The sequence below is a fragment of the Leptonotus elevatus genome, chromosome 17 (assembly GCF_054856555.1).
Source record: "Leptonotus elevatus isolate MCC_2025b chromosome 17, RoL_Lele_1.0, whole genome shotgun sequence".
NCBI classification, from domain to species: domain Eukaryota; kingdom Metazoa; phylum Chordata; class Actinopteri; order Syngnathiformes; family Syngnathidae; genus Leptonotus; species Leptonotus elevatus.
The window spans coordinates 3,166,684-3,180,032 of record NC_141255.1 but is presented as its reverse complement, the minus strand read 5'-3'; the positions used below and the strand labels follow the sequence as shown (position 1 = coordinate 3,180,032).

The window sequence follows — 13,349 nt, the reverse complement described above, 5'->3', positions numbered from 1 at the left end:
GTCACCATTAAGCGATGACATCATGTGACACCGGCGCGACGCTTCATTAGGCGCACCTGCACAGCACGTCAGGAATAATCATGATGACGGGATATAATAAACATATTGTTGCATGGCGGCATATCTGTTTTAATAACGCAACTAATAACTTCACTTCCCTTTTTGGCTTTTGTGTCTCTGTTGCATTTCCGTGCAAATAAATGAAGTTGATCAAATTTGCAACAAAAATGATGCACTCTTTTGGTAGAAAGCAGAAATATTCTGCTCTTAAAATAGAATATGAATATAAAATAATATAATATATCATAATAATTAGGATAGTATATCATAACTGCCTTTTTCATTTTAGGAAAATATTTACCTTTTTTTTTTTTAAGAAATTAAATTGTGTTGGCTTTAATATAACATAAACCTTTAAAATTCACTCCAGACGGGCTATAATCTACAATAAATAGATGACAATAAATATGTTTTATAATTTTGATATACAGTAATTGCAATTACATTACAATTGGAAACCGTCTTTTAACCAGAATTTAGTAGTATTTGATACAAAAAGTAATGCTTTTAGTTGCAAGCAGACATTTGTGCCATTCTATTTTCCTCTCATTAATTACTTTCAAAAAGTCGTACCACTTTTTGATGTCGATTTTTTTTTTGTAATCCTTATTTTAAACAAGCATTATGTTTGACTTTGACCACATGAGTAATCAGATTACTTTTTAAATATTTAATACCTCTAATAATTAGGGGGAAAATATTACATGATATAAAGGGAGAAATGCTTTAAATTATGTTTTGATATGCATGAATATTAAAAGCATTCGAACTTTTATCGTCGTAGCAGTAAAAAAACAAAACGGTAATGATGCTTGAAAGGAGGCCCATCCATCCGTGCTGCCGCTGTGCTTTCCAGGTGTCGGAGCAGTGGCAGCCCCCCCGGGGCCCGAGCAGCCTGTCGGCCCTCGTTATGTCCCACAGCGCCCCCTACACCAACCACAGCCAGCAGCAGCAGCAGCAGCAGCAGCAGCAGCAGCAGCAGCAGCAGCAGCATCTCCTCCACAGAGCCTCGGTGCCCGACTCGGCCGCCGAGGCTCTGGCGCTGTCCGAACCCGAGCCGCTGGGCCCGTACGACAAGTCCCGGGCAATCTTTGAGAGTAGGCGTAAGTACTTGCCAGGTGGATGACCAACAAGTGGCAATGAACAAGCATTTACCTCCTTTTGACACTTTTATAGACTCCAAGAAGCTTTACGTCGTAAATGCTCTCAATAAACACTTTAAACAGATGATGTTCGAGCGGCGGATTATAAAAACTTGTTTTTCCACTTGTTAAAATGTCTCACTTTTTCCCCCTGTGGTCCAGTCTGTCCTTTGCGAGCTGAGGATGGTTTGAATCGAGCCCCCATTCAATTCAGATACCTTGTCATTGCGACTTTCGCTTACGAAAATTTGATTGTTAGGTTCCGTTCCGTTCCGTTCCTCACCTACGGTCACGAGCTGTGGGTCGTGACCGAAAGAACAAGATCCCGGATACAAGCGGCCGAAATGAGTTTCCTCCGCAGGGTAGCCGGGCTCTCCCTTAGAGATAGGGTGAGAAGCTCGCTCATTCGGGAGGGACTCAGCGTCGAGCCGCTACTCCTCCACGTTGAGAGGAACCAGTTGAGGTGGCTGGGGCATCTGGTTCGGATGCCTCCTGGGCGCCTCCCTGGGGAGGTGTTCCGGGCATGTCCTACCAGCAGGAGGACACGTGGACGACCCAGGACACGCTGGAGAGACTACGTCTCACGGCTGGCCTGGGAACGCCTTGGGATCCCATCGGAGGAGCTGGCTGAAGTGGCTGGGGAGAGGGAAGTCTGGGCTTCCCTGCTAAAGCTGCTGCCCCCGCGACCCGACCCCGGATAAGCGGAATTGAAGACGGAACGGAACGGAACGGAACGGAAAGTTTCTGTAAATGCCGGGTGACGACGTCTGATTCTGATTTTTTTCAAACTCCGCGGAGCCAAGTTTGCATAAGAATAACTTTTTGTTTTTAATGCATGGAATCGGATGTCCTCAGATCTGAATAAGGCTTCCATCGTATGTGGATGCAAATTAGATTTGAATCGGACAAAAGTAAGGGTGGAATTTATCTTGACATTGCAACCCGAATGTGACTTTTACGTGTAAAAATTGATTGGATAAATTGTTGGGTTTCCGTTCACCCATTTTTATTCTAATTTTCACAAAAATGCAACTGAATGAAAACGCTAGAAATTCGAAAAGGCGCCCAAAATTCAGGAAAAAAAACACGTTTTTACACATAGAGGGGGTGGATTTTGCGAATAACCGCTGCCAAGACTGGATACACGTCGCATGTTTCGACCGGATATCACGTCACACGTACGTTTGTAATTGGACGATAAAGTAAGGTATGTTTGGGGGGGATCATGAAACGGAAATCTTTTTGGAATTAAAGAAGCGAATATTAATGCTATTTTAGATGACAAACAGCAAAGAAACGCGACGGTTTATCAAGAATTACAAAAGCAAACTCATACGACGTCATTGAACGGCGCAGTCGCTTCCTGGTCTTCTTTGGACCCGGAAGAAAGATTGCACTAGAAAATGACGTCAGACTAAAATACTCAATGGTGTATACTGCCACCTACAGCGGCGGAGTCGCCTCTCGATACTGCATTAGCAAAATAAAGAACAGATGGAAAAGTTTTGCTCATTTTCAGTACATTCGCTTAAAAAAAAATCAAAACAATTGGATGGAAACCCGAGTGTTAGCTACTAAATTGACTTTGCTCAAATATTACTATCAGATAGCATACATGGATCCAAATTTGGAATCGAATCAAATATGTTAAGATCTGCTTATTCATGTCAATTCTCGCTGAAAACTTTTTCACGCAACACTAAACAAGTACTTTTCTTAAATGCTGCAAATAACAAGAAAATATGATTTATCTTTGTCCCCGACGTGGCCAAATGAAGATATGTTTCATCGAATTGAAATCTAAGATGTCTGTGTGTAAACACACAGATCAGATTTACTTTTAGCAACTGAATTGGAAATCGGTACGTCGATTAGATCATGCTTACAGAAAGCTAAGCGTACGTTTAAATTACGGTGAAAACAAGCAGCTAAAAAAAAATGTTCTATTTGATTTTTAGTTTTAGTTTCGTGAGTGGCCAAATTCGGATATTCGTTATCGACACTTTACATTCTGTCAATCTTTGCGAGATTTGTTAGCGTTAGCGTTAGCGTTAGCGTCCATTAGCAAAGATGCTTTACTGCCTCGAGGCGTGTTTGTGGATTTCAGGCCAGGATCCAATTTTTGTTTCTTTGGTGTCATTTGTATATTTGTCATTTTAAGAAGATTATATTGTCATGGGGCTTTTTTGGCTACAGTAAAAATCCAGAAGTGTGATTATGTTATGGTTATCTTCTCACGTGGCTTTTGGTGACTTTTAGATGTCTTATTCAGGAAAAAGGTGACTTTGCACTGTGAAATGTCATCACACGTTTTCTGTGACGTATGGTGCCTTAGCAACCTGATTTTGCTTGGATTGGGTTTCTTGGTTTGGTTGAAGTTGGAATTGATTTGAGTGGTGTGAAGCTGATTTTACTCACACAAGTGACGGCTGTATTAGGCGCCGTAAGCACATCCTGACTTTTATGGATGATGGCGGTGATGTTAATGCTGAGCTGGGCCTTCCCACCTGTCTCGTTCGCACGAGATTTGAGACTTATTTATGGTTTACGGAGCACGCTTGCCTCTTTTTCTGTGCAGAATCGGGACCGCCGAGGACGACTTTTCCCACAGACTCCTCGTCAGGTAGCGTTCATCCGTCGCTTCCAAAGCAAGACGACGCACGGCACGAGCAAACCCGTTCATCCCGCTGTGTGCGTTTGTCATCCAGCAGAGTACCAGGACATGGAGGTGAACTTGCGGAGGCACAAGTCCGGCTTCGGCTTCAGGGTCCTGGGCGGGGACGAGGCAGGCCAGCCTGTGAGTCCGGAGACACGTGAGAAGGCTCGTATGGCGATGCCGTTGTGTGCTCGTTTCATTTGTATCCACGCAAAAAAAAAAAAAATCCCATCAGCAAATGACATTTTATACAAGTGGTGACGTGACGGCAAAGAACGGTTGAAAAAAATGAAAGTTATGACACAAACGGCCAGAAGGTGGCAGCAGAGCAAAAGAGATCAACCAGGGCCATGTCGAAAAAAAGCTCATTTACTTAGTTCTCAATAGATTTGTGAATAATGATGAAACTTAGCTATATTTTAATGCTAATTGCTGCAAAACGGAAACAGATAGAAATATACTTTTTTTCCTGAAGAAAGAAGAGACTCTAATCTTTCTTTTGTTAGTAGGTTCCATGTTTTTATAGTAATAGAACACAATATTCTGTGGGCCTTGCAAAATCAGTCAAAATCCAGTAAAACAGCCGGGAGTAAAGGGGATTGCTTCAGTGAAAATGGCTGGGAGTGAATGATTTAACTTAATTTAGGTGAATATATTACGTTTAATGAACTCATAATGAATTAAACTTAACATGTTCACTTTGGACTAACTTCATTCAATCGTGTGTTACCAATTGAAGCGATTTTTTTTTGAGTTGGTCAATAATTCAATTTGTAATCGTAAATTGGTGCAACAATTCTCTTTTTAGAGTGCAGAAGATATATGAATAAAGAATATTATTAAAATTTAATATTAAGTAGGGATGGGCTTGTACCGATATCTACCAGGTATCGGGCTACTTGTGGAGGCTGCCCATATTATAATATAAATATTTTTATATTTTATATTTATATATATATATATATTTTTTTTTGTCTTAGAATATTTTGAAAATGTAGAAAAAAGCTCTCTTCTAATTGCCATGAAAAAAATATGAAATTAAGTGGGGTCCAAGTTAAATATAAAATAAAATAAAAATAAAATATGCTGCATTTCCAAAAATAAAGTTGCAACATTTTTTCTTTAATCTGTAACATTTATTTTGGGAGTCCACTGTATGTATATATTTATTAGAAAACGCATTATATAGTAATTATTCCCCCAAAAAATGTGAAAAACCAAGATTATTGAATATAAATGTTCTACGTTGTCAGTCAAGGAGATCTAACCCACTTAATGAGTGTGTACTTAACGAGCACCTTAACACACACTGCATGCGGCCTTAGACAGGAAGTAGTCCTTAAGTGGTTTCCTGTATGTAACCGTCCATTTTGTGTTTTGCCCAACAGATCTTAATTGGCGCCATCATCGAGAAGAGCCCGGCGGACGTGGACGGGCGTCTGCGTCCCGGCGACGAGCTCCTCTTCGTGGACGGCATTCCCGTGGTGGGCAAGCCGCATCGTTACGTCATCGACCTGATGCATAGCGCCGCGCGCAACGGACAAGTTAACATGATCATCAGGAGGCGAAGGCAGGCCGCAGGTTTGTTTACTCCGGAGGAAAGTCGCACGAAAAAAACACATTCCGGACCTTGACTGAACCTCCCCATTTTAGGCGAGTCGTGTCAAGAGAACGGGCGCCACTCGGGCTCGGTGTCCACGCAGCACAGCTCGCCGCGTAGCGATCTGACGTACGCCAACAGCGCCGGCGCGGCCGCCGACGGGGCGCCGCCCACAATCGCGCAACCAAGTGACGTCCTCATCCACCGGAAGGAGAGCGAGGGCTTCGGCTTCGTCATCATCAGCTCGCTCAACCGGCCCGAGGCGCCTGCCACCAATGGTAAGACGCGCAAAAGTATCGGGACGCCGTTCCGCTGCGGGGAATCGGTCCTCGACCCGCTGTGCCTTTCTTGCCCGACAGCGGTGCCGCACAAGATCGGGCGCATCATCGAGGGCAGCCCGGCCGACCGCTGCGCCAAGATGAAGGTGGGCGACCGCATCCTGGCTGTCAACGGCCAGTCCATCGTCAACATGCCGCACGCCGACATCGTCAAACTCATCAAGGACGCCGGCCTCAGTGTCACGCTGACGGTCATCCCGCAGGAAGGTCAGACAGACGCCTTTTCCAGAAATCTCTTTCTCCACACGTCTGATTGGCTCAAATGGCCTTATTTGGTTTTGCGCTTTACTGCCGGTAATGTTTGTTAATACTGATACCCCAAAAATAATCTCATACTGTGTGAAAATTTTGTTTTTTAAAGTGCCTGAAAAAATACTGACATCATTTTTCATTTTATTTTTACGGAAGAGGATTAGGGCCAGTGAAGAGAGAAAAAAAAAGCCTTGGCAGAATTCTCACTTTAATCTCAAAATTCTGACTTTGAAGTAAAAATTCTGACTTTGAAGTAAAAATTCTGACTTTATCACTTTAATCTCAAAATTCTCACTTTGAAGTAAAAATTCTGACTTTAATCTCGGAATTCTCACTTTATCACTTTAATCTCAAAATTCTCACTTTGAAGTAAAAATTCTCACTTTAATCTCAGAATTCTGACTTTGTGACGTAGAACCATGAATTGTGGGGGGAAGTCAGAAAGTCAGAATTCAGAGAAAAAAGTCAGAATTGAATAAAGTCAGACTTCTGAGGTCAAAGTCAGAATTCTGAATTTAAAGTCAGAATGCTGAGAATAAAGTCAGAATCCTGCCAACCTTTTTTTTTCTTTACTGGCCCTTATCCTCTCTTACAGTTTTACATTTAAAAAAAAACTATTTTACAAGTATTTATATAATTTCTAATATGAGAATTATTGTTTTTCCTAATATCATATCAAACAATCATTTAATTTTCTTTATATTTGGGACAAACGTAAGGGGAAAAAATCCCACAGTGTGTCCAAAATGACATTCACAATTACAAATATGCTTTAAAAAAATTAATGCATGTACATTTATCTGAAAATATATATATAAACATATTTGCTTGTTTGTAATTATCATTATAATTATTTATAAATTGGTTATAATTATTTCTGCCAGTATTTGCAAAATTGCATTTGATATTATTTGAATGTCAATCTCTGACTTCCTTGTAGCGGAGGTGAGCAACCCGCCGTCAGCGCCCACCTCAGAGAAGCCGAGCCCGCTGGCGCAGCAGCAGCAGAGCCCCAAAATGCAGCCGGCCGCCTCCGCCGCCGCCAGCTCGCAGCCCAGCCCAGGAGTGGCAGAGTTGGGCCAGTGTGACGCCAAAGCCCACCAGAGCCCCGTCAGCAGCCAGCTGCCCGCACCCCCGCCGGCGCAGACGTACCCCCACGAGGGCAGGTAGGACCAAAGTCAGACCAAATGGATTAGTACAGCAATTAAACAAAAAAAATCACTTTTGTGTGTTTTTTTTTTTAATAAAGTAATAAATATATTTTTTTAGAAATATTTATATAGTTCTGTTTGTATTTTTTAGTAAATTTATTTTTGTCTCTACATTACAACAATATTAAAAAGTATTATTATTTTTTTAATTATCAAATAGATTTAAATAACATATTTCTATTCTGGTCGCATATGGAAAAAAAAACATGTATTTCAACATTTTATGCAAAAATATATACATTATTAACAAAAAAAAATTTTTTAATCACAAATTCTTGAAAAAAATAATTTTATTCTGGTCACATGTAAAAAAAAAAATCTTGTTCCTTTTAAAAATGTATATATAATAACAGTAATAATTATAATATATATACAATTTAATTTTATGCCACATTATTTACCTTTTTTTGAAATTCAAAAAAGTAATTAAAAGTTCATTTAATTCACAAATGTAACTATTTTCTCCCGGTTGCATGTAAAAAATGAAAAAGCATGTACCTCAACATTTTGTGGATTTTATAAATTGATTAAAATGTGAATGTAATGTTTCTTATTAAAAATATTAATGTCCACATTTTTTTTTACACCACACAACTCATATAATTTTCTAAAATGGTTTCAGTTACAGATCGGAGGTGAAAGCCCGCCAGGACGTGAAACCGGACATCCGGCAGCCGCCTTTCACCGACTACCGGCAGCCGCCCGTGGACTACCGGCACCCCCCGGTGGCCGACTACCGCCAGCCGCCCACACTGGACTACCGCCAGCCGCCCACACTGGACTACCGCCACCCGCCACTCTTGGACTACCGGCCGCAGTTCGCCATCCCGGACTACCGGATGCCGCCTGTGCAGGTAAGCGAGGAGAAGTGCGGGAGCGTTTTGCGGTTGTCTTCTCATGGTGGGAACACGGTCGCTTCGCTAACAGCTGTCGCAGGACTTTGACTTCTTTACGGTGGAGCTGGAGAAGAGTGTCAAGGGTTTCGGCTTCAGCATCCGCGGAGGTCGGGAGTACAAGATGGATCTGTTCGTCCTCAGGCTGGCCGAGGACGGCCCGGCGCTACGCAATGGCAGGATGAGGGTACGCGGCAGTCCACTAAAGCCAAAGCTGCAACGCTTTTCTATTGATAATAATAATAATAACGCAGCAATTTTATTTACGCAACGTCCAGGATTTTTTTGTTTACATTTTCCCAAGACTTTCCTGTCGCCACTCAATTACCTCTAAAATCCTGAATAATTTTTTTTAAAAACAACCTTTGTGTTTAAAACACGTTGTCATCAAAATATATTAATAAATAAAAAAAGAAATAATTGTTATGAAAAATTGTAAATACTTTTTTTTTTCATTAAATAATTTTAAAAAATCAAATTTAAACAAAATTGGCAACACTTTTAAGAATCAGTCATATTATCTTTTAAATTAAATTTAAAGTAGCAGTAAATAGTAAGTATTAATAAACACTATACGTAAAAAGATGTACTCGAGGTAAAAAAAATTATTACTCGTCACGATATAAAAAAATATATATATGATCAAGAAAAAAATCATTAAACATTAAGAATATATATTTTTTTATGTATATTTTCATATATTGTCATCATTCTAGTCTTTTGTAAATCTTGTACTAAGCAAGCAAATATAAATAAATAAATACATAAAATAAATAATAAATTTTATTAATTTAAAGATAGCTTTAGATAACAATACAACCAAAATAATAATGATAAAAATAATGATAAAAATATACAAATAAAACAGTGTTGCAAAAATGTAATACATTGTGAAATTAATCATATTAATTAATTAATTATAAATAATAAATACAACTATACTATAAATACGATTCACAAATTTTGGAAAAAGATAGCTATAGATAACAATGCAACCAAAATAATCATAATAAAAATAATGCTAAAAATGTTGCAAAAACGTAATTATCTTTTGAAATTCTTGCCCAATTGAAATATTCCTTCATTTTATTTTAATCCAGATTTAGCAACAGTGTAAACAGAACATGTAAAACCCCATCTCGATTGCTAAAACTCATGTACTTCTTATTGAATTCATCAGATCAGGTTTGTACAATACAATACAAAGTCCCCAATCTTCCGCCAGGTGGGCGATCAGATCATCGAGATCAACGGCGAGACCACGCGGGACATGACCCACGGGCGCGCCATCGAGCTGATCAAGTCGGGCGGCAGGCGGGTGCGTCTCCTCTTAAAGCGGGGTACGGGCCAGGTCCCCGAGTACGGTGAGTCCACACGGCGTCTTCCGACGCTACGTCCTCGCTAACATCACACGGATGACCGCGCGCTCGCGGCTAATCTTGTCTCTCTCTCGTCTAAGCGCTAACCACCGTGGTGTCACTAACTGATTGCTCTAGGTTGTCGCCCCCCCTTCTTTAGGAATGGTATCTTCCGCTCACTCCATGTGCATGAAAAGTGACACGCATGGCGCCCCCTATTTCGTCCTCATGGGGCATCCCAAGGACACGGTTTGTGAACGAGCCAAATCTTCTTCTTCTTCTTCTTCTTCTCACCCCTCACTCATTTTTGTGTTGTGTGTGTGTGTTCCTAATATTTTGACCTGTAGACAAATAATGTTAGAAAATAAGCTATCGGTGTGTTGTTTTTTATTATTACGTTAGCGCTACCCGTTGTGCTCATTTAAATGGCAATGCAAAGGTTGTTTGTTTTTTTTAGGCAGTAGAGCGCTAATAGCGCTAATAGCGCTAATGCTTCGCACTCGTGTGGTGTTGCGCCATCATATGTGTGTTTTGTGCATCCAGCAAGTTGGCAAAAGTATTGAGACACCTTTTAAATCAGTTATTTTGAGCTTCTTCATTCTTCACTGTGGATTATATGCATCACTGCCTCAGAATATTCGAGATGTCAATTCCTGTACGGGTGGCGACCATGTGTCCCAATACTTTTGTACACATTTTCAGTTCAGTCTGTAAGAACTGAATGCTGTTTGAGTCGCACCATAGTTAGGAACCATGAAAGTTTTAGCACGCTAACAAAGGCAGACATTTTGTAAAAATAAAATAAATCAATAAAATAATGAATTTAAGCGAAATAAGTGTAAACCTTCCACTCGCTGCTGTTCCACTTTGGTCCTGTAGGGGTCGATAGCGTGCGTTCAAACTGTTGCTGACTGACAAAAGAAATCAAGGGCAATAAAGCATTTCCCGACAGCGAGCGATGCTAACGCTAAGCAACGTGCTTCCCTTTGCCTTTATGAAAACTAAAGCTATAAAGAGACACAACTCCCATCAAAGTGCATATAAGACGCAAGCAGCTCTCTTTCTAAGAAGTTTAAATGTCAGACAGGCGCATATAGACACACTGTCCCTTTTTTTAACGAGGTCAGAGAGACACAGGTGCATTTAAATACAAGTCTCGCTTGTCAAAAATGAGATGAACATTAATCAAGGGTGCAAATATGAGCGCGAGTTTAAAGTTCAAAGACACAGGTGCTCACAGACGAACTAGCTTTGCTTGTACTGAAACGTATTGATGCTAAAGCTAGCTGTGATGTCGCCGGTTTGAAATGATAAAAATTGATTAACTTGAATACTCGGGTGCGCTTATGATTGCTTTGCTGAATAAACAGTACGCAGACTAGCTCACGGTTAGCCAGTTAGCTGCTAACCTGAGGTCACAACAGCCAATACTACGCTCTGATTCCTTGACACCCACGTCACTCACCAGGTCAGACCCCGGCCTTTTAAATCCACACACTCTCACAGTCACGGATATACATTTTATTTATGTAAAATCTGTTGTGATCTGATGAAGCGATGGAATAATCGAAGTGCTTCCCTGTGGCATGCGTTTTATTTTGACGGCACGCCGGGTGTTGCAGTGGCATGTGTCCGTCGCGGGGTTCCGCTCTTTTTCATCAAGCCTGACTCCGTCCCCGCCGCGTTTCTCTTCCAGACAATAGCGCCTCTTGGGACGCTCGCCCTTCAGCCTCTCCAAGCCTGCCGGAAGTAGCCGCGCCGCTCGACAGCCTTTCGGCGGCGCCGAGCGTCGGGAGCGATGGCGGCCGGTCCGCCCGCGAGGGGCGCGTCGGCGAGGAGCGCCAAGCCGCGCCAGGACGCTCCGCCGAGAGAATTCCCGGCGAAAGCGGCTTTCCCGCCACTCCCGCTGTGCATGCGAACGGGAAGAGCAGGCTGGGCCCGGAGCCCGGGCGGGAATCGGCGGCCAGGAAGTCCGCCGTCTCTCCGGGGCCCTGGAAGATCCCCGGATCGGACAAGCTTCCCAGCGCACTGCGTGCGGGGACGTCGGGCAGATAACGGATCGGCCGACCGAGGGAACCGGGACCGCTCCTCGACTCCTCCTTGTTTTATTTATTGGACTATGGACTAAATTATTGGACACCCTCCACCTTAAGAACTGGACGTTCATCCACTTTAGTTTGGAGAAATCAGCAGAACTGAGAAGCAATCAAATGTAAGCAGCTTTTTATACGACAACTCGGACACAATGGGGTCTATTTTATCGGACTTTGCCTTAACCGGACTGCGTGGGCCCAACAACAATCAGCGTGTAAATAAGACAATAAGGCTGAGAAACGGCGCCGAGGAGGGCATGGAGTGCCTTAGGAAAGGAGCGAGGGGCGGAGCGTAGATGTTTTTACAAAGGCTGCTAGTAACCATGACGACCATACATGACGTACTGTGAATTTGATTATGTCGCGAGCTTGTGTGCTTTTATGTTCCGCAGGTCCTTAAGTGTGCCAAGATGGCTTCGCTCTTGTGCATTTTTTTGTACAATCTAGTCCGCGCCATCAACGGTGTTATAAAGCAAAAGAAGTCCTCTCGGTTGCCACGGCGATGAGGAACCGTCAAGCACAACATGGGAGCGTCTGTCTTTTTCATCACTTTTGTTGGGCAACAAAAACCAAAACGTGTGTGTGTGTGTGTTTGTGTGAATGTAAGTGTGTGTTTTGATGACACGCAGCTCAGAATCACTGTGTAGTGTAAAAAAAAAAAATGTAAAAAAAAAAAAAAAAACATGACTCGGTGTTCAGTCGGCGGTCACCAAGACTTGTAGGTATGCGGAGCAACTATTTTTATGATGAAAAATGCAGCACTATGAAGATATTAACTTCTTTTTTTTTCTTCACAGAAATCTTGTATGATACTCTGATGAATAAAATAAAACATTGACACTATAGTAAAGAAATGTACAAAGTTATTGTGCCAAAACATGCCAAGCTTAGGTTAATTCATTATGAATTAATTGGCCGAATTAACCAGGATGATTAATTACATAGCGGCAATTATTTTTCATTTACCTGAAGCACTTCTCTGTGTGCATACCAGGAAGTTCATATTTAATTTCAAAGGGAGTTCTGTTCACATTTGTGATTACTCTATTGCATCATACGCCATGTTTAAGCTTGTAGTGTGTTCAAAAAAATGCATATTTTAATACAATATCACATTATAGTGCAGGGGACAACGAGGCATTGTACATTTGAATTGTTGTAGTGTCCACGTTTGTCCACAAGAGGGCGCGCTGAATGAAAATGTCGTCATTGTCTTCCCCGAAATGTCCACTGGAGGTCCACGTTGACACGTTTGTAGACCGCTTGTCACCTTACCTTGCCACGTGAGACGCTTTTATTGGTCACAATGTTCATTTCTCTTTCAAAGGCGTCGACCGTGTTGTGAAATGCGTGTAACACTTTTACCTGGTGTGGTTTACCGTCATCACACTCAACTTCCTCTTTTTTTTTTTTCTTTCTTCTGATGTTTTCGTACTTCCCTCCTTCAAGTCAGAGTACAAAAAAAAAAGGGGGCATGGGGGCTAGTCAAACTGCTGGAAAAAACATCTTGTGGGCAGCATACTTACATGCATTGCTTTCAATCTAAAAACAAAAACAGCCCCCCCAAACGTTGGTTTGTAATCCAAAAATCCTTATAATCCGCTCGTTGAAATGACTCATAACTTGTTTGACAGGAAGGACAGCCCGCGTAGGTATTTCATCCTGACTGTATGTACTCTTCTCAGACGTCATCTGCAGAGGTGACGTGTGGTTCTGAACCCCGAAAGGGGGCCTTCTTGAGCGATA

At 41.7% G+C, this 13,349-nt stretch overlaps 1 protein-coding gene across 16 annotated transcripts in view; it reads left to right on the top strand.

Moving 5' to 3' along the window:
* magi2a (membrane associated guanylate kinase, WW and PDZ domain containing 2a) overlaps positions 1-12,466 on the top strand; it is a 79,334-nt gene extending 66,868 nt beyond the window's left edge. For 2 of the 16 annotated variants that reach the window (XM_086058510.1, XM_086058524.1), the window contains exons 13-23: positions 917-1,163; positions 3,781-3,825; positions 3,911-4,023; positions 5,247-5,439; positions 5,512-5,736; positions 5,818-6,003; positions 6,989-7,214; positions 7,882-8,113; positions 8,187-8,339; positions 9,378-9,516; positions 11,207-12,465. In XM_086058510.1, the coding sequence (XP_085914636.1) occupies positions 917-1,163; positions 3,781-3,825; positions 3,911-4,023; positions 5,247-5,439; positions 5,512-5,736; positions 5,818-6,003; positions 6,989-7,214; positions 7,882-8,113; positions 8,187-8,339; positions 9,378-9,516; positions 11,207-11,565 (2,118 nt within the window). In that variant the 3' untranslated portion in view covers positions 11,566-12,465. Of the gene's footprint in view, positions 1-916; positions 1,164-3,780; positions 3,826-3,910; positions 4,024-5,246; positions 5,440-5,511; positions 5,737-5,817; positions 6,004-6,988; positions 7,215-7,881; positions 8,114-8,186; positions 8,340-9,377; positions 9,517-9,648 lie in introns of all 16 variants that reach the window. The other 14 variants (XM_086058516.1, XM_086058521.1, XM_086058512.1 and 11 more) reach the window with 14 other exon arrangements.
* Positions 12,467-13,349: the final 883 nt, after the last annotated feature.